This window comes from Choloepus didactylus, chromosome 6 (genome assembly GCF_015220235.1).
Source record: "Choloepus didactylus isolate mChoDid1 chromosome 6, mChoDid1.pri, whole genome shotgun sequence".
NCBI classification, from domain to species: Eukaryota; Metazoa; Chordata; class Mammalia; order Pilosa; family Megalonychidae; genus Choloepus; species Choloepus didactylus.
The window spans coordinates 20156753-20179022 of NC_051312.1; the positions used below are offsets into that span (position 1 = coordinate 20156753).

The 22270-nt window shown below is 37.7% G+C and overlaps 1 protein-coding gene across 1 annotated transcript; it reads right to left on the bottom strand.

Moving 5' to 3' along the window:
• Positions 1–20452: 20452 nt before the first annotated feature.
• Positions 20453–21382, bottom strand: LOC119535715 (olfactory receptor 5AK2-like). Its single transcript, XM_037838023.1, has one exon. The coding sequence runs from the start codon at positions 21380–21382 to the stop codon at positions 20453–20455; it is 930 nt and encodes a 309-aa protein (XP_037693951.1).
• Between the last annotated feature and the right edge of the window lie 888 nt (positions 21383–22270).

The following is a 22270-nucleotide window of genomic DNA, read 5'->3' on the forward strand; positions in this document are numbered from 1 at the left end:
CCGAGAGAGCCAAATGAAATCCTGAGACAGCAATGGGGAAAGCGGGAAATCAACTAGATTTATATGCAGCGTCCTCCAAAGGCTCAGGAATGGATATGAACAGGTATATGGGAAGAAGGTTGAACAGATTATAAAAATAATGGGAACTGGTCAAAAACCTTCTAAAAAGCAACTCCAGTGAACACACGGTTAGTAGCTCACTTAAGAGTACAGAGTTTCCTTCACTTATCAACATGAAGAGACAAACAGGCTTACCTGATATCTGAAGTTGACAAAGAAAGAAAAAATGTCCACATGGAGATAGCATAAGCTACCTAGGAAGAAGGGACATTTCTGGAATTTACAAATAACATCTTTTCCTGAATGGAGACTGTTCTAGTTTGCTAATGCTGCCAGAATGCAAAACACCAGAAATCAACTGGCTTTTACAAAGGGAGTTTATTTCATTACACAGTTACAGTCTTAAGGCCATAAGTGTCCAAGGTAACACATCAGCAATCAGGTACTTCACTGGAGAATGGCCAATGGCTTCTGGAAAACCTCTGTTAGCTGGGAAGGCACGTGGCTGGCGTCTGCTCCAAGTTCTGGTTTCAAAATGGTTTTCTCCGATGATGTTCCTCTCTAGGTTGCAGTTCCTCAAAAAATGTCACTCTTAGTTGCTCTTGGGATGTTTGTACTCTCTTAGCTTCTCCAGAGCAAAAGTCTGCTTTCAACGGCCATCGTCAAACTGTCTCTCATCTGCAGCTACTCTCTCAGCTTCTGTGCATTCTTCAAAGTGTCCCTCTTGGCTGTAGCAAGCTCGCTCCTTCTGTCTGAGCTTATATTGTGCTCTAGTAAACTAACCAAGGCCCATGCTGAATGGGTGGGGCCACTCCTCCATGGAAACTATCCAATCAGAGTCATCACCCACAGTTGGTAGGACACATCTCCATGGAAACATTCAAAGAATTACAGTCTAATCAGCATTGATACATCTGCCCACACAAGATTTCATTAAAGATAATGGCATTTTGGGGGACATAATATGTTAAAACCGACACAGAGACAATCTAGACAGCTGGTAAAGAGTTTGGAGATGAATTAAATAATAAAAAAATGAAAAATTGAGCACAGCAAAAACTGAGATGAAATGATTTAACTCGGATGAAAATAAAAAAGTTCGCATGTTTAAGTAGAGCCAGCCACATTTCACCATGACTCTGACTAGCTTACAAAATTATATTTAGAAAATATTGAGTAATGATCCTTGGCAATACTACAATAAATCTATAGTTAGACTGAATCAGGGTGAGTGGGAAGTTGTGTATATATGTGGGGGGAGGAAGTTGGGAAAGTAAAAACTAAGTCTTCTTATCTATAATGGGAAGTCAAAGATAATGACTAAAACAGAGAGATGAGTAAAAATGCTAATGTTATTTTGGAGATTTGGAGATAAAACCCAAAAAATCAGTTAAAAGATTCTTTCAGCTAAAAGATTTGAATGTGGTAGCCATTGAAGAAAGGAAATTGGTGTTGGTGTTGGAGTGGCGGGAACTGCTGTCTTGTATGGACTCTAAATTATATACATGGACTCTAAATTATATGCATATGTAAATTTGAAGAAAAACTATTAAAATAAATCAGGAGAATGATTTTTTGAGCCTCAAGTGTATAGGGTTGAAATAAACATGATCCATATTTCATGGCACTCATCATTTGTTGTTTGTATGGAAATGAAACAGTAATACTAGTTAAGACAATTTTAAAGGAAACGAGGTGATGACTTACCCTAACAAATATCAGAACATAAAATAAAGCTATAATAAAAAGGTGAGTGGTATGTTGTGTAAACAGGCAAATAGATAGATGTAGTGGAGAAAAAGAAACCATAAACAGTCTCAGGTGCCTAAAGAATCTTGATATATGATAAAGGTAGTTTTGTGGATCAGTGAAATAATGGCCCAATAAAATGTGGTCTCTAAATGTGGGTACAAACTTAAAACAAAATCAAATTCCTACTTTACATTTTAGAAAAGGTGATTTCAAATGGATTAAAGATTTAAATAAAAGAATCAGAATTTTAAAGTTTGAGTACCAGAATGCTTTATGGCTTAGATATACAGAAAAAAATTTTAAACAAGACTCAAAAACACACATCATTAATAATGAAAATTCAACTATATAAAAGTAAAATGAACAACATAATAACCTAATAAAAGAGACTAGTTACTGTTTGGAAAAAGATATTTGCAATACATGTAAACATCAAAGCAAGAGTATATGTTATATATAGATTTTCTATAAAACAACCAACAGAAAAATAGGTAAAAATATAAACTAGACATTGACAGAAGAGAAAAACTAAATAGTCAATAGGAAGATGAACACACTGGTAATCAGATGAAAGTATATTAATATTGCATTGATATATCACTTGTGCTGGTTTGAATGTATTATGTCCCCCAGAAAAAGCCATATTCTTTGATGCAATCTTGTGGGGCAGACATAATAGTGGGGATTAAGTTGGAATGTTTGGATTGGGTTGTTTGCATGGAGATGCGCCCCACCCAACTGTAGATGATAACTGACGGGATATTTCCATGGAGGCGTGGCCCCACCCATTCAAGGTGGGCCTTGATCAGTGGAGCCATATAAACGTGCTGACTCAGGGAGATGGAACTTAGTGCAGCTGTGAATGATGTTTTGAAGAGGAGCAAGCTTGCTAGAGAGGAATGTCCTGGGAGAAAGCCATTTTGAAACCAGAACTTTGGAGCAGACGCCAGCTGCCTTCCTATTGCTGACAGGGCGACGCAGGAATGAGACACGGACAAAAAGCTAAGAGTTAAGGGAGCAGGGGGCCCACTCGCCTCTAGGGTGAATGGACGCCAATGCATCTTTGCTCCAGCTAGTTATTAGAGCAGATCATGTGCATATGCTCGAAGTCCTCGGGCTCGGGAGAGCCCACCAGATACCTGCGTTTACATCAGGTGTAGTTACATCATGTGTGTACATCTTGTTTACATCAGGAACGTCATAGTCACAAGACTTACATCAGGTGTATATCGTCATCATAGTCACAAGACTTAGATCAGGTGTTTACATTCATCATCATAGTCACAAGTTACACATCTTTACAGGGTGGGCCTGCATGGCATTCTATGCAGGCCTGCGGCTCAGCGTTCTAAGCCACCACCCTGGATATGCCTCAGGCAGCATGGAAGGCTCAGTTTCCCACACCTTCCCAGCTAACAGAGGTTTTCCGGACACCATTGGCCATCCTCCAGTGAAGGTACCCGATTGCTGATGTGTTACCTGGGACACTTTATGGCCTTGGGACTGTGACTGTGTAGCGAAATAAACCCCTGTTTTATAAAAGCGTGTCCATCTCTGGTGTTTTGCATTCTGCAGCATTAGCAAACTAAAACATCACTTCTTTCACACCCATCAGTCTGAAAATACCAAGAATGTGGAGGCACAGGAACGTGTATGTTCTTGTTGGGAAGGTGAATGGGCACCATTATGTTGGAGACCAATTTGGAATTATTTAGTTAAATTAAAGATGTGCCTCTCTATGACCAAACAATTCTATTATAAGTATATATTCTTAAAAAGTTATTGCCCATATAAACAAGGATATGTATACAAGAATACTCATAGTAGCATTTTTTGTCATGGGAAAAAACCCACTGTACAACATTTAAATAAGTAGGAACATAATAGATAAATAAATTGTAATTCAATAAGTTATTGAAAAATCAGTGAAATGGACTACAGACATTATCATGGATAAATTTCTCATAAATATTTACTCATAATTTGAGTTAAAATGGCAAGTTGCTGAAGAATACATATGATATATTTACTTAAAGATTAAAATATGAAAAAATTCTTTATCCCATATATATATATATATATCTGTATATGTACATCTCTATATATATACACACACACATATATATACACTTTATAATGCATACAATTTAGATTAGTTGTCAGTTTTGTGCTGGATAAATGGGAATGAAATTGGTGAAAGACACATAAAGATATTAAAAATTCTCTCCACTATTTTTCTCTGAAGACAAATGGTGGTTACTTGAGTGGTGGTTACAATATTTTATTCTTCCTCTAATTTTATGGATCTAAAATATTATATAATTAAAGATATTGTTAAAGAGGAAGAATGCATCTCCAAAATATTAGTAAATTCCTCCTTTTGATGTCAGTAGTGCCAGGAAGAGCTGTACTTCCATATATGATTAGATTAAAATGTGCCTTTACTGTCAAGGAATGTAGCAAACTAAGGCTGTTGTTGATACGGCTTCTCTGGTTCTTTCAGAAATCTTAAGAATTAAGCACGGTAGTGTAAGTGTAGTGACAGAACAAGAAACAGTTCTTTTCAGTTAAACATTTAGGGATGGGTAAGGGGAATAAATTTGTGCAAATTGCTTCCTCAGGTAAATTTGCTAAAAAATAAATGAAGTACAGCCCTTTCAAGGAGACTTCCATCTAGTGGTAAAAGCACTTATCAGAGGAAGCTAGAGTAGGCTCTGGGTCCACATGAATTTTGATCTTGGTAGGGTAATGACCTTTACCATATCAATTTAACTTTAATCCTTCTGACTTCAAATAAAGTGATATGACATTATGAGGACACATTTAAAGAGCTAAGGACACTACTACAAGGGACCACCATCCCTCTGAATTTGCATATTGGTGCTGGCATGGCTCATTATTAAATTCTTTGTTTCATCTGTGAATGAGGAGTTTGCTAATCCAATGAATGCTAAGCAAATGGTGGTTTAATACCTGTGTGTTTTGAACATCCTTAACTTGTACTGAGTACCAGGGCCTCTGGAGCTTCATTTACATTGAGCATTGTGCAGTGGAAAGGAAACAGGTCCCACCTTCTGGTCCTACCACTCCAAAGAGACAAAAGATGTACCTCCCGTCAGCATCATTTCCTTTCTGCTAAATAGGACCACAGATCTTAAAAGGTAATCATGTTCATTGCAACACTGTTTAGAATAGCACAAGTTTGGAAATAGCATTAAATAAATCACAGTAGATTCATACTATACATCAATATACAGTCCCAAAAAATGAGATCGATCTACAGTCTTATGGACAGGTATCCACTCATATTGTCAAATGAGAAAAGCAAGGTGTCAAATAATACATAGTGTGTGATTCTTTTAAGAATTGAACTTTTTCACACTCTTCCTTTTGACTTTATTCACTTTCTTTATTCATGAGTAAACGTAAGGAAGGATACATACCAAACTCGTAATGTTTATCAGTGTGCATGAGAGAGAAAATTTTAAACTTATAAACTTCAGTACTTTCCATTTTATAATGACTTTAATTGTTCTTAAAAGGAAGAGGAAGAAGAAAAAGTAAAGCCTGCTTTGCAGTGATGTGTGGCTCAAGGGAGCTGATTTATGTAAATATCCTGGCATAGGTCAAGCATAGAGTGGATAGGAATACATTATGGGCATATCATTGATTGATTGATTGATTGATTCATTCAGTCAATAATTCCATTATTTTTCCATTCATACCCTTTCTCAGGAACATTCAGCCCAGCTCAGTTCCCTTACTCCCTTTCCATTGTGTCTCCAGCAATGAAATGATTTTTCCTGGTATTGGGGTGAAACCTGCTGCAAGTTTGACTCTGACACTTTCATTCTGCTACATCCCACACACACTGCAATGGTATGCAATGGTATTTAAAAATAGAATTTACTATGTTTTACTTACACTGGAGATGCTTCCAGGTTCTCTTCCTGTAACTGGTGCAGGCAGATTGCCATGAAGGTTTTTCTCTGTGGTTCCTCCTGATTGGGGAGTTTATAGCTGGGGCCTAAAGGATAAGGGCTTGCTCCCTTGAGCATCTGAGATTCCCAGGGATGAGATGTAATTGGAAAAAACAAGGTTCATTAGTTATTTTCTGGTAAAGAAAAATTAAGCTGTCCAGAGGGAATAGATTTTATTTTTGTGTTACTGTCATTAGGAACTTCTTGCTTTCTCTTTGAGCTGTTCTGCTATCTATAAATTTCCTTCCTTCCCTCCCTTGCTTCCTCCTTTCCTTCTTCCTTTCTTGTTCCTGCCCTCCTTTTGTGTGTGTGTGTGTGTGTGTGTGTGTGTGTGTTTGTGTGTGTGAGTAATAACATCCATATGATAAAAAATTGAAAACTACAAGAGCATACATTAAAAACCAAGTTGCCCCTCTGTCCCTAATTCCCTTTTCCCTGTTTCTCTCCCTGGAGGTCACCACTGTTAAAACCTTTGGTATCTTCCAGATATAAGACTTGCATTTGCAAATGTATTAGTATTTATATTCTTTCTTCCTCCTCCCCACAAATGATAGCTTATTATTCATATTGTTAGGCAGCTTGCATATTCACTTAATATTTCAGTGCTATCTTTCTATAATAGTATTGGACAGGAAACATCACTGATTTTTTTGTTGTTGTTCCTGGTTTTTGTTCTTTGGAGAGAATATTTATATACAATGAAATGCAAACTATTGGGTGTACCATTTAAAGAGTTCCAATAAATGCATATGCCTGTGCAACCTAAACCCCAGTCAAGATACAAAAGTTTGTCATCACTCCAGAAAGTTCTCTCTTGCCATTTCCTGATCAATCTTCCCCCACCAAGGTAACCGTTGCTCTGATTCTTTACACCATAGTTTTTCCAGTTCTAGAATTTCATATACATGGAACTGTATAGTGTATATTCTTTTTGTATAAGGCTTCTTTCACTCAGCAAAATGTTTTTGAAATGCATCTGTATTGTCACATTTACCAGTGGTACATTCCTTTTTCTAACATCACTGATTTTATTGCTCATATTACATATTATTGAAAAGCTGTAGCCCTAATTTATTTAGTCAGACACCTCTTCTGATGGTTTCCCATCTTTTGTTAATATGAACAATATTATGATAAATTTTTTTGTACTTAAGTATGAATATAGCTCTAGGACTAAAGTATTTATGAGAGGGTTCTCTGAGTCAAAAAGCATAAGCACTATAAATTCTGTTAGATAGTGCCCAGCTGCCTTCCAGAGAGTGGCTCTCTCAAGTTACATCACTTCTAGCAAATCTGGAGTGCATATTTCTACAAATTCTCCTTAACACAATTATTTACTCCACGAGGCTGCTGAAATGCAATATACCAGAACTGGATTGGCTTTAACAATCAGGATTTATTAACTTACAAGCTTACAGTTCTAAGGTCATGAAAATGTCCAAATCAAGGCATCAGCAGGTGACACGTACACCCAAAGACTGGCTACCAGCCATCTTGTACTCCTCTGTCACATGGCAAAGCATATGGCTGGTCTCTCTCTTCTTTCCCAGGTTTCGTTGCTCTCAGCTTCTGGCTGCACCATCTGTGGCTTTCTTTCTCAGTGTCTGTGTCATTTTCCTCCTGTCTTTCTCTGAATTTCATCCTCATATAAAGGTCTCCAGTATAAGACCCACCTGTGACATGCCTCAACAGAAATAACCATCCACAGAAGGTCTATACCCACAGGAATGGATTATCCTTAAGAACATGATCTCTGGGGTCAATTCAGCTTCAAACTACCAGACACTACCCTCTGGACCCTCAAAAGACATGTTCTTTCCATATGCAAAATACATTAGTTCCTTCACAATATCTCAAAAGGTTTAAATCATTTCACTAAAAATATTAAGTACAAAGTCTCATGGAAATCAGTTATAGGTGCAGTCTCTTGTGCAAGGGCTCAACATCCTCAGAACAGTGGGTTGTTGGCTGTGCTCTCCTGAATCCCTGTGGAATGTGCTCCACCTCTCTGAAAACTGGGGTGGTAATACTCTCCTGCCCTCTGCAAGCTCTGGGGCATATTCAACCTTTCCACATGCAAAGGTGGAACCACGCTCTTGGCCTGAGAAGATGTGTTTGTTCCAGTCCTCAGAGTCCATGGATCTGCCTTTGAAATCATTTTTCCTTCAATCTGTTACTTTTCTGTCCCTTTTAATCCAGGCTGGTTGTAGTCCTATTCATACGTAACTCGCAAAAAACTTGTCGGTTTCGCATGCAGTACACAGGGGTCCTAACAGTTAGACAGTAGGACCTTCCACAGATCCTTCCTGGATAGCTGCATTTCTAATCCTGACTCGCTCTGAAATGTCTGGCTGGGTCAATGCTCAGTTAAATCCTCTTTTGAGGAACAATTCTCTGGAGACTTGCTTTCAGGAAGCTCATAATTTTCCAAGCCATCAATTTCTGGTTTCTTTTTACCCAAGAGTTCAGTTCTCAGCTTATCCCTTTCCTCTCACATTTCACTATCAGCTATAAAGGAGAAATCAGGCGGCACTTTCCACATTTATCTTGGAAATCTCAGCTTAATTTCCAAGATTGTGCATTTCTATTCTGCCTTCATTCTGACATCAGGATTCGATTTTGTCAAATTCTCTGTCACTTTAATTCAAAGATGGCCATTCCTACAGTTTGCAATGACACGTTCATTTCTGGCTAAGGCCTCCTCAGAAGGACCTTTAGAATCCATATTTCTATCAACAATCTCTTCAAAGCAATCCAGGCATTTTCTATCAAGCACCTCACGATTCCTCCAAAATCTCCTTACCATTGATAAAACCATTCCAGTGCATTTGGTATTTGCAATCTCAGCACCCTATTCTTCTGGCACCAAAATCTGTTTTAGTCTACAATACATCAGAAATGAGTCAGCTTTTATAATGGGGATTTATTAACTTACAAGCTTACAGTTTGAGGCCATGAAAATGCCCATATGAAGGCATCAACAGACAATACTTTTTCCCTGAAGACTGGCTACAGCAATCTTGTACTCCTCTGCCACATGGCAAAGCACATGGTGGTGACCATTTGTTTCTCCCTTCTCCCCTGTAGAGAGAAGCTTCTGGTTGCTCCATCAGCTTCTGGCTGCTCCATCTGTGGTTTTCTTCTCAGCTTCTGTGTCTTTTTTCTGTATCTTACTCTGGATTTCATCCTCATATAAAGATCTCCAGAAAGAGGACTAAGACTCACCTGCAGGCCTCAGCAGAATAACCTAATCAGAAGGTCCCATTCTCAAATAGCTGTCCACCCACAGGAATGGGTTAGCCTTAAGAACATGATCTTCTGCGGTCCATTCACCTTCAAACTACCACAACAATGGTAAGAAACTTTTATTAAATGTTGTTGTCATACATGCAAAATAGTATATTATAGTTTTATTTACATTTTTTGGACTATGAACCATGCTGAGCATCTTTTCATATATCCAAAAACCATTAGTGTTTCCTTTTCTGTGAACTGTCTGTATATATATGTTGTCTTCTTAAAGAGTAATGTGTTTGTTTTTAAATAGGTATCTTGGGAAAGTACCCTGCTAGTAAGAGATGCAAATATTTATTTATTTATAGAAATCATTTTACTTTCCTTATTGTGTTTTTTGCCACATTTCAAAAAAGTGTGCTTTTATATAGCAAATTGATTCTGTGTTTTGGGTCATATTTAGAAAGACCTTCATTCTAAAGGTGTTTTAAAAATCAGCATTTCTTTTTCTATTTTTATTAAGTTAAAATTTTAAAGCTCAGTTCCTAGACTCATTTCTAATTTATTTCTGTATTAGTGTGTGAAGTAAGTTTCCAATTTTAATTCCTAACTACTAGTTAATATTTCACTACTATTTATTGCATAATCCAGCTATGCCCCATGACTCTGTAATGTCACCATTATCACGTAATAAATTCTTTTATGTTTTTTGTGCCTATTCCTGGACTTTTATATTGTTTGCACTGATCTTACTATCTCTTTACATTCCAGTGTCACACAATTTTAATTACTATAGCTTTATAATATTTTAATAACTGACAGTTATTTCCTTCTTACTATTCCTTTTATTCCCTCTAAATTTTATGTGCTTGTCAACTTTTCTCATATGAAGTGTAGAATCAGTTTGTCTGTGATTTACCATACCTCACCAAACCATTCCATTTATTTATTGGAGGAGCTGTGGAAAATTTATATATTTACCTATGAGGAAATGGCAAAGAATAGTTCATAATTTGATTTGCTCATCAGCTCTTCATAGATTTCTTCAAAAGATCTTGCATATTTCTTGCTAAGTTTATTACTAGTTCTTTTTTTTAATCATTTTTTAAATTATGGAATTTAACACATGTTAAATAGAAGCGATAACTTTCCAAGTGCAATTTAACAAGTAGTTAGAGAGCAAATTTCAAAGAGTATTATAGGTTACATTTCCACAGTCTCAGTTATTTTCTTATTGTCAAATATAACATATATGCAAAATCATGATAAGTTTCAAAGTACAATTTAACAAGTTGTTAGATAGGAAATTTCCAAGAATATTATGGGTTAAAGTACCATATTGTGAAATATAACATAGTCTTCAGAAACTTAAATCATCCAGAGAACTCCTATGCCAGCTAAGTCCCAAAACCCAGGGGCAACTGCCTCTTCAAGAACATCAACCAGAGGCATCCCCTTTCCCCATAATGTTGACAACCCTTTTCAACATGAATAAATCAGGGTGGTCACTGCCTAAACATCCCTGAAGATCAGGAAAGTGATTAAACTGGGGGAAGGGGTAGCAACAGACAAGATAGAATTTAGCAAACTATATGCATACTGAATATACAATATTCTTTTTCTTAGTTGCTAGGGTATTAGAATAGCTAGAAGAAAAGAACTGAAATGGTGGAACTGTAATCCATAACATTCTTTGAAATTTGCTGCATGGTTACTTGTTAGGGACAAATAATTAAGAGCTGAAAGGAGCTATGGGGTGTTTTGGGTCATGAGATATATCTAAAACAGAGAGTGATGAGGATTGTACAACCAAGTGATGACAATGTAAGAGATTGATTGATTATCATGGACAGAACATATGCTTATGTGGAATTAGGAACCCCCTACTTTATAAGTCAAGACCTCAATCTTGAGGCTTGCTCCTGTGAAACTTATGGTTGTAAAGGGGAGACTAACCTACCTATAATTATGCCTAGGACTAACCATCACAGAACCTCTTTTGTTGCTCAAATGTGGGCTTTCTCTCTCTAAGCCCAACTGCAAATAAATTCACTACTAGCTCTTTTTGTTAGTCTTTCCCAAAGGGAATTTAATTATATTCTCTTTTTCTATCTCAATTTGTTATTTAAATATTGCTATTGGTAAGGTAATTATTGGTTTTTTAATCTAGCCTCTTACTGATCTCTCTTATTACCTGTAATGGTTTATTCATTGAGTTTTCTAGGAAAGAATCATGCCATCTTCAAATAATGATACTGTAAACAATCCTCTTTAAAGAAGCATAATTTACATACAATAAACTGTATTCATTTTAAGTATACATCTTGTTTACTTATGAAAATGTGTACACCCATGTATTCAACACCAGAATGAAAATATAAAATATTTTCATTATCCAAAAATTTCCTTGTGCCCTTTTCCTCTCATTAACCCTTTTCCATAGGTAGTCACTGCATGGTATTAGGTTCAACCATTTGTTGCATGTATTAGCAGTTCATTGATTTGCATTGCTGACTAATATTCTTTTGAATGACTGTACAACAATTTGTTTATCCACATATTAGCTGATGAACATTTTGATTGTTTTCATGTTTGGCTTCTATGAAGGAAGCTACATGAATATTTGTATGGGTCTTTGTGTGGACAAATGTTTTTACTTCTTTGAGATAAATAAGTAGGAGTGGAATTGATTGGTTGTATTGTCACATTATAAAATATTGCTAAATTACTATCCAAAGTCATTGTACCACTTTTCTTTCCCACTAGCAATGTATGAGAGTGTCAGTTGCTCCACATCTTCACCAAAACTTGGTATAGTTGGACTTTTTGATTGTAGTATTCTAGTGGACATGTGGTCATATTTCATCAGGTTTTAATTTTCATTTCACTGGCTTTTTTTTTAATAGTTATTTTATTTTATTTTATTTTTTTATGGTTCCTCAAGTGTTTTTTCTTAATTTTTAATTTTTTTTACAAAACAAATCGTACATTTGATTGTTCACAGTACCATTACATAGTTGTACATTCATCACCCAAATCAATCCCTGAGACCTTCATTAGCACACACACAAAAATAACAAGAATAATAATTAAAGTGAAAAAGAGCAATTAAAGTAAAAAAGAACACTGGGTACCTTTGTCTGTTTGTTTGTTTCGTTCCCCCACCCCTCTACTCATCCATCCATAAACTAGACAAAGTGGAGTGTGGTCCTTATGGCTTTCCCAATCCCATTGTCACCCCTCATAAGCTACATTTTTATACAATTGTCTTCGAGATTCATGGGTTCTGGATTGTAGTTTGATAGTTTCAGGTATCTACCACCAGCTACCCCAATTCTTTAGAACCTAAAAAGGGTTGTCTAAATTGTGCGTAAGAGTGCCCACCAGAGTGACCTCTCGGCTCCTTTTGGAATCTCTCTGCCACTGAAGCTTATTTCATTTCCTTTCACATCCCCCTTTTGGTCAAGAAGATGTTCTCCATCCCATGATGCCAGGTCTACATTCCTCCCCGGGAGTCATATTCCACGTTGCCAGGGAGATTCACTCCCCTGGGTGTCTGATCCCACGTAGTGGGGAGGGCAGTGATTTCACCTTTCAAGTTGGCTTAGCTAGAGAGAGAGGGCCACATCTGAGCAGCAAAGAGGCATTCGGGAGGAGGCTCTTAGGCACAACCATAGGGAGGCCTAGCCTCTCCTTTGCAGCAACCGTCTTCCCAAGGGTAAATCCTGTGGTAGAGGGCTTAACCCATCAAACCACCAGTCCCCTATGTCTGTGGTCATGTTAGCAATCATCGAGGTGGGGTAGGCCAATACCCCTGCATTCTCCACAGGCTCCTCAAGGGGGTGCTACATATTTATCCCCCTTGTTTTTTTTTAACTTTTTTTTCTTTTAAATCAACTGTATGAAAAATAAAAAAATAAAAAAATAATTAAAAAAAACATGTACAATAAAAGAACATTTCAAAGAGACCATAACAAGGAGTAAGAAAAAGACAACTAACCTAAGATAACTACTTTATTTCCAACATGTTCCTACTCTACCCCAAGAAAGTTACCTAATATAGCAACATTTCTGTGAACTTGTTCCTACTATACCCATCAGAAATTAACAGACCATAGTCATTCCTGGGCATTCCCAGAATGTTAAATTTACCCATGATAGCTTATCTGTTCTTCTTGGATTATTGTTCCCCCTTCCTTAATTGCTCTCTATTGCTAGTTTCCCTACATTCTACATTATAAACCATTTGTTTTACATTTTTCAAAGTTCACATCAGTGGTAGCATATAATATTTCTCTTTTTGTGCCTGGCTTATTTTGCTCAGCATTATGTCTTCAAGGTTCATCCATGTTGTCACATGTTTCACGAGATCGTTCCTTCTTACTGCCGTGTAGTATTCCATCGTGTGTATATACCACATTTTATTTATCCACTCATTTGTTGAAGGACATTTGGGTTGTTTCCATCTCTTGGCAATTGTGAATAATGCTGCTATGAACATTGGCGTGCAGATATCTGTTCATGTCACTGCTTTCCGATCTTCTGGGTGTATACCGAGAAGCGCAATTGCTGGATCGAAGGGTAACTCTATATCTAGTTTTCTAAGGAACTGCCAGACTGACTTCCAGAGTGGCTGAACCATTATACAGTCCCACCAACAATGAATAAGAGTTCCAATTTCTACACATCCCTTCCAGCATTTGTAGTTTCCTGTTTTTTTAATGGCAGCCATTCTAATTGGTGTGAGGTGGTATCTCATTGTGTTCTTAATTTGCATCTCTCTAATAGCTAGTGAAGCTGAACATTTTTTCATGTGTTTCTTGGCCATTTTTATTTCCTCTTCAGATTCACTGGCTTTTAATAATTTTAATACTGACTTTAAATATTGTCTAGTAAGTCTAATGTCTGGGCTTCACAAGAATATTTTCTGTTTTTTTTTTTTTTCTGAAAATGGAACATTTTATCAAATAGGTGTCATCTCTCGGAATTAGATTTTCCGTCCTCCAATGTTCTTGTTATTCATTGTAGTTCTAGTTTCCTTGTTTGTTTAGTGACTTTTGTGAACAATTCTGTAAAGCATGTATTGTTTGTCATTTGTGGATTCCAAGGTTTCTCCTTGGTTAGCTTGACGGTCAGTTAATTATGGGCAGAGATTTATTGAAATGCCTGGAAATAATGCTTCTCCCAGTCTTTGCTGAGGATGAGTGTTGGGCAGGCCTCCAGCCCTCAACCAGGCAGTCTACAGCTCATTTTTCATGTTCACTTTCTGCTTTAGCATAGCTCCCAGAGAATATAAGTGAATATATCTATAATTATATATAATTGCTTATAAAAATTGCTGTATAGGTGTTTGGCAATTTCGGTTTTTATTTCTTCTCTTGCCAAACTGTTTTTTTGCCCCTTCCCATTGGTTGTCTTTTAATCATATAAGGAATATCGAGGAACCCCTTGACAGTGCAGGACTGTGGACATGACGGCTGTGAGGAAGGGCTACTCAGAAGAGCTTGTTTGTTCATTGGAATTGGGATATTGGAATTGTGCATGGGGTTAGATTTCACATTGTGCACATCACATTTTCTATAGGCTGGGGCTTCCCAACCCTTTTATTTTTTTATTTTTTTAAATAAAACCATGTGTTTATTTTAGAATGGGTAGGGTCTTTAGAAACTATATAAACTATGCCCACTTATTTTGCAGAGGGAGAAAATGTAGCTAAAAAAGGTTAAATGGACTTAAAGTCACCCAGCAAGTCAACAGCAAAATCACTTTTGAGCATAGAATTTTTGAAAAGTAAAGCAAATGTTTTCTGTTGCATATTGTTCTGCTCTCCCACCATTCATTCATTAATCATTAAAGTTTGGTTAAAATGCAATTCCTATGCAGGAGGCTTTAAAAATGTTAAACACATACAATGCTTCAGTAATCAAAATAGTGTAGTACTGGCACAAGGATAGATGTATAGACCAAAGGAGTAGAAATGAATGTGCAGAAATAAACTCACGTATCTATGGCCAATAGATATTTTTTCTAGTTTGCATCGATTATATTTTTTTCCCTAATACCATCCTATTTTTTAACAACTTGCAAGGTTGATATTCATTTGTTCTCCCCCATGCAAAAACATATTTGTACATTTTATCACAATTGTTGAGCACTCTAAGTTTCATTGAGTTATAAAGTCCCAGTTTTTATCTTTCCTCTTTCATTCTGGTGTCTCACATGCTCCTAACCTTCCTCTTTCAACCACGCTTACAGTCATCTTTGTGTAGTATACTTACATTTCTGTACTACCATTACTCAAATTGTGTTCCAAACCTCTCACTCCTGTCTTTTCCTATCTGTCTGTAGTGCTCCCTTTAGTATCTCCTCCATGGTTTCTACTGAAATATCTGCACATAGTCTTATCAAGCTTCCTTTGTATGTGGTGGATTGCTTTTCTTTTGCTGCTTTCAGGATTCTCTCTTTGTCTTTGGCGTTTGATAATCTGATCATTAAGTGTCTTGGCATAAGCCTATTCAGATTTATTCTGTTTGGGGTATGCTGTGCTTCTTGGATCTGTAATTTTATGTCTTTCATAAGAGATGGGAAATTTTCATTGATTATTTCCTCTATTATTGCTTCTGTTCCTATTCCCTTCTCTTCTCCTTCTGGGACACCCATGACATGTACATTCATGTGTTTCATGTTATACTTCAACTCCCTGAGAGTTGCTTATATTTTTCCATTCTTTTCCCTATCTGTTCTTTTGTGTGTAGGATTTCAGGTGTCTTGTTCTCCAGTTCCTGAGTGTTTTCTTCTGCCTCTTGAGATCTGCTGTTGTATGTGTCCATTGTGTCTTTCATCTCTTGTATTGTGGCTTTCATTTCCACAGATTCTGCCAGTTGTTTTTTCAAACTTTCGATTTCTACCTTATGTTCACTCAGTATTTTCTTTATAGCCTTTGTCCCTTCTGTTATACCTTCCCTGAACTCATTGATTTGGTTTTTGATTTCATTTAGCATATTTCTTTGAAAATCTTTAATAGATTCTTTCATTAAAGTGAAACAATATCTCAATTGTATCTTGATTGAGGTGTAAGTTTGTTCCTTTGACTGGGCCATATCTTTGTTTTTCCTAGTATAGACTGTAGTTTTCTGTTGTCTAAGCATCTGGTTTCCTTCGTTACCCCAGTCAGATCTTCCCAGACCAGAACGGGTTCAGGTCTCAGAATGGTGTTATATTAAGGGTGTATCTTAGAGGAATGATAGATTTTCCCATGTGGTTTCCAGTCACCACGCTTTTCCTAACCTGCCCAGCAGGTGGCACCTGTCAGCCTGTCACTCCTGACTGGTGTAAGAAGATGGGCCACTTCAGTTTCTGTTTTGGCTGTTTTCCCTCAGGCTCTGGGATCTGGTTCTGAAGGGAAAGCTGGGCCCCACCTCCTTACTCTTAGAGAAGATAACCCTCCTTGGGAGTTTTCATCTGCATTGGAATTGTTGTCTCTCTGACTCTGTTATCTCCTCCTCTGTCTGGGTCAGAGTGTTGCAAACTGAAAATGGCTGTAGCTCTCTCTCTCCTGAGCCCTCAGGTTGAAAGAGAGAAGAAGGGACAGAAAGACCCCTGTGCTGGTTTGAATGTATTATGTTCCCTAAAATGCCATTATCTTTGATGTAACCTTGTGTGGGCATACATAGCAGTGTTGATTGTGTTGGAGACTTTGATTGGATGTTTCTGTGGAGATGGGTGATGACTCTGATTGGATAATTTCCATGGAAATGTTACCCCACCCAATCAGGGTGGGTCTAAATTAAATCACTGGAGCCATATAAATGAGTTGACAAGCAGAAGGAACTCAGTGCAGCTGAGAGTGACATTTTGAAGAGGAGCCACAGTCAAGAGGGACACTTTGAAGAACGCGCAGAAGCTGAGAGTAGCTGCAGATGAGAGACAGTTTGAAGATGGCTATTGAAAGCAGACTTTTGCTCTGGGGAAGCTAAGAGAGGACACCTCAAAAGCAACTGAGAGTGACATTTTGAAGAGGACCTGTGGCCTAGAGAGGAGCATCCTGGGAGAAAGCCATTGTGAAACTAGAACTTGGAGCAGATGCCAGCCACATGTCTTCCCAGCTAACAGAGGTTTTCTGGATGCCATTGGCCATCCTCCAGTGAAGGTACCTGGTTGTTGATGCTTTACCTTGGACACTTTATGGGTTTAAGACTGTAACAGTGTAACCAAATAAATCCCCTTCATAAAAGCCAATCCATTTCTGGTGTTTTGCATTTCAGCAGCATTAGCAAACTAGAACACCCCCTTTTGGAGCCAGTACACTGCCCCCCAGATTCACTGGTCAGCCAGAGGTAACACCTGGTCTCCTGGGTCTCCCTCCCAGGTCAGATGAGTCTTCTGGTTTTTTAAGTCATCATGAAAAGCTTCTGTCTGTTTGTTGGGAGTTTGTAGCTGGTATTCAGCAGTCCACGTTTGTTAATTAAAACCCCAGTTGGAGCTCAGCTGAGCTGTATTTGCTTGCTCTGCTTGAAGGGTGCTGCTAATTTCTACCACAGCAAGGTTTTGCAGCTCAGACTGCCATAGGAGAGGGGCTCTTGGCATGGGTCCGCAGATTTTACTTACAGATTTTATGCTGCAGTCTCAGGTACACCTCCTAAGCCAGGTTGGTGTACGATGTGTGTACAGCCACAGTTGTCTCCCAGCAGTCATTCCAAATTATTTACTAGTTGTTCGTGGTTGTTTATTAGGTGACCCAGGGGACTAACTAAATTCCACTCCTCTCTGTGCTGCCATCTTGCCCTTCCCTTGCCAAACTGTTTTATAAATGAGACTTCTAAATTTCTAAGTGATGGGGTTTTACCTTCCAATTTTATTTCTAGTTATATTTCATTGGATCAGAGAATATTTCCTGTACTCTTTATGATTTTTGGAATTTATTTTAATTTCTGTAATTTTTCTATAGGCATGTTAAAGTAAAGAATGATAGAAAGAAAGAAAGAGGAAGAAAGAGAGGAAGGAAGATGTTTTCCTTTAATGAAAGATGAAAATCAGTCCTACCAGTGTTCAGATGTGCCATTTCTAACAGAATGTCAGTAGTTGCTGAAAGAGCCAGTGGGATACTAAGTATGCAAGGTAGCTGTGAAAAGACTACTAACCTCTTCTTCTGGGTGACTGCTGCTTTCTTGCCAAGGACATTACCATTCTATCTTTGTTCCTCCCACCTCTTGAGCAAATGCTGGAATGTCCCAGTTCCTTGACAATATCGATATCTAAAGAGGGTTCCTGTTTTTCTAATCCTTACTTGTCATTAATCAGCAAAGCACATCCCTAAAAAAAGCACACTGCCATTGTGGTGGATTGAAGCTGTATGCTCCCCAGAAAAACGTGTTCTTAAATTTAATCCAGTCCTGTGGTGGTGAACACCTGGTAAGTAGGACCTTTAGATGAGGCTACTTCAGCAAAGGTGTGGCCTGGTCCCATGAGGATGCGTCTTAATCCTATTACTGGAGTCCTTTAAAAGCAGAATGAAATTCTGACACATACAGAGAAATCCACAGGAATCAAGAGGCTGGACATTGACAGAACCAAGAAGAGAAGGGAGAGAGTAGGAGATGCTGCCATGTGCCTTGCCATGTGACAGAGGAGCCAAGGATCTCCAGCTGCCAGTCCCAGAATGCTGGTCTTTGTGGAGAAGCATGCCTTGATGACAGCTTGATTTGGACCTTCTTTTACCAGCAAAATTGTGAGCACATAAACCCCATTGTATAACCTGACACATTTCATGGTATTTGCTTGAGCAGCCTACAAAAATAAACACTACTAACACTACTTCCTCTTGCTGAGATGCCCATAGCTTCCTAGAGAAAGTTTTTCCCTTATTGTAGTGTGGATTTGGACCTATATTACTGACTCCAGGTATGTTTCATTGGTGGGCTTTAACAATATAATATTCCTATATATGAATTTGACTCATCTCATTTATTATGTCAAATTAATTCTCCTATATCTTTATTTTTAATTTTTTGTCCATTTGAGCTGTCATAGATTGAGAGAGGTAAGTTAACATTTACTATTACTATTGTGTTTCTTTTGTCCATGTACTTGACTTTCTGTCTTTATGAATGTTAAGTCATATTATTTGGTTCAAGATTCTCTGTGAATATTTCACATTTCTGCACAGTACAACTCCTCTTAGCGACAGCATTTAAGTCAACCCAAAAATGTTTGTATAATGAAATATACCAAGCCTAGTAAAGCTTAGTGATTACTCTGTCCATAGATAAAGTTGAAGATTTATCCTTCCTCTCTCTGGACATAATTTGTTTATATAACAGAGTAAAGATAAGGTTTCTCTTTCCATATGAGATGATGACAGATTCCCAGCAATCCTATGTAAGATCAGGAGTTCCTAATTTAGGGTTTCCTCTCTTGTAATGCACTCAGCTGGTTTCTCTTGGGTTGATTGGTTCCCTGTGCCAGAGTTCTTGCCTTAACCAATAGACTTGGAACTTATGGAAATGTTGGGAGAAGTAGTGCTGGCTCATCTTTAAACTCTCCCACTCAATTGTCCCTATGGCTTATCTGATTAATGAGAATGGAAGAAGAGATGGAACATCCAATCTCAGCCTTTTGTTTACAATATCTTTCCACAGGATGGATGTGTGTTATGATTTTTTTCTCCAAAGGGGGAGAACACCAGGACCTGAGCTCAAATTTGACATCTAGAGTTAAACCTGGAGGCCAGAATTTCTCCCATTTCTGGGAGATTGAAGGTTTATTTGCCATCTTTTCTGGTAAATGAGTTTTCTCTATGGCATCAAATGCATTGGATTTTGACTTCTTAAGATGTATAACTGCTAAGACATATAGCTGTAGATTCAAGTTCCATTTACCACTGCAATTTCCTATTTGGTTAAGAACCCTTAGGAAAAGGTGGAATATTAGCTCCTAATATCTCAAAATCTATGAGAGTTCATCAGTCGTCCATTCTCTACTATTGTTTTCTGTACATTTTCTCCTAGAAATTGCTCTTTCGAAGTTCTCTTCACGATAGTAGAGAGCTTGGTTGTAAAGAAATGACAATCTAAAAGGAAGCCCTAAAAAGATTTTTGTCTTGCTGAGAATTTATATTCTAGCTTTTGGGGGTAGTCATAGAAGATTGATAGTGCACTTGTCTTTTTGTTTCTTTTTAATGGCAGTTATTTGAGCAATGTGCTCATCAAAAACAAAGAAAAGTAAACTTGAAGATGTTTCAGATGCTGTTTTTTTTTCAAAAACACGAGAATTATAACCTTATTTACTCACTATCTTTTGGATGCTTTTGGTATAATTAAGGAGCACCTTTGTAACTAACAAAATTTTGCCTCATATTCTAAGTTCAGTAATAAGACAGCAGTCTTGGACTGGTTGTTCAACTGCACTGAATGAAATCAGAGTTCAAACTAGACACACTTCTTTCTTACCCGTTTTAAAGCTGCTCTCACATCTTTGTTTCTAAGGCTGTAGATCAGTGGGTTTAACATGGGAATCATAATGCCATAAAACACAGAAGCTGCCTTTTCCTGCTCTTGAGAATCACTGGTGCCATGATGTAGATACATGTAACAGAGAGTCCCAAAGAAAATGACAACTGCTGTCAGGTGGGTGCCACATGTGGAGAAGGCTTTTTTCCTCCCTGCAGCAGATGATATCTGCAGGATGGCAGCCAGGATAAATATGTAGGAGAAGATGACGACCAACACAGTGATCATCACATGAACCCCCACAAAGACTTTCAGTACCAGGATGTTGACGTCAATGTTGGAGCACGAGAGGGCCAGAATTGGGGGTATATCGCAGAAAAAGTGGTTAATTGCCTTAGATTTGCAAAAGTTCAATGAAAAGGTAAAACTTGTGTTCACAGAGCCATTTAGGAAGCCCATGAAGTATGAAAGAACTAACAGTTGTATGCAGAGTCTCCGGGACATGACTACTGGATAGTGGAGTGGGTTACAGATGGCCACATAGCGGTCCACTGCCATCGCAGCCAGGATGTAGGCATCAATGGTTATAAAACTACCATAGACGAGTAATTGTAGCAGACATCCTATGAACGAGATGGATTTTTCTGTCCTCACAAAGTTTTGCAGCATCTTGGGAGTGATAGCAGAGGTATAGCAGAGATCAACAATAGCTAAATTTTGGAGGAAAAAGTACATAGGGGTATGCAGGGAAGAATCAGTCTTGATGAGTAGGATCATCCCAATGTTACCCACTAGAGTCACCACATAGGTTACTAGAAAAGTTATGAAGAGTATATGCCAACACTTGTGCTGTCCAGCAAATCCAAGGAGAATGAATTTGGACACTTTAGTGATATTTTCTTGTTCCATGGCTGGCAAGAATTAAGTCAGCTGAATATTTCCAAAGAAAGAAAAGCAGAATAAGCTAGGATCATGGTGATCTCTTAACTAATTCTAGAATTGTAAACTGTACAATATTTGATTTCATAATGGGGCCAGTATATATTTTCTGTGACACAGGTGACTTGGATTTTAAAGGCAAAGTTCCAGAAGGTTAAGCCTTGTTCTTCCTGCTTACCCCTTTGGTAATTTTGTCTAAAGTTTGGGAAAACTTTCATGGACAAAGAGCTATGTTCTTAAGAGCCACACTGTAAGGTGGGTATCCCATAAGTGTATCAAAGAACACATGAAAGCATGCCTTTAATTTTGCTTTTTAAAATATACTATATATTTTAATTACTATAACCCAATATACCTGAACAAAAGTATTTTATCTCAATATCCTGACAAATCCATAGAGTTCTATATGATATTGCTCCTAAAAAGCCCCTATCTTCAGATCCTCATTTTACATCTCACCCTTCCTAGTTAGCATTGCACCAGCCACCATAGGCTGCTCTTTTTTCTTGCTCTTCTTCATTTCTGAACTTCTCTCTGCCTTGAATTGTCTCCGATCCATTTTCTCCACCTCGTTAACTCTTAGTTTTTGTTCTAGCTTCAGTTTGAAAGTCCTTTTTTAGGGAATCTTAACTGACTAGCCCAATGAGATTATGTGCCTTTCTAATGCTTTCCAAAGTTCTTGTTCCTTTTCTTTGTATTAATTTTCCTACCTCTAGTTATTGATATGATTATTTTTACTTTTTTACTTAGTTCGTATTTTCTCATGGGCTGTAGATTCCATGAATAGGGTAGCTAAGGATGTGCCTGGCTCTTTAAATAATGGTTAATTGAATACATGAATGAAAGAGTGAAGGAATA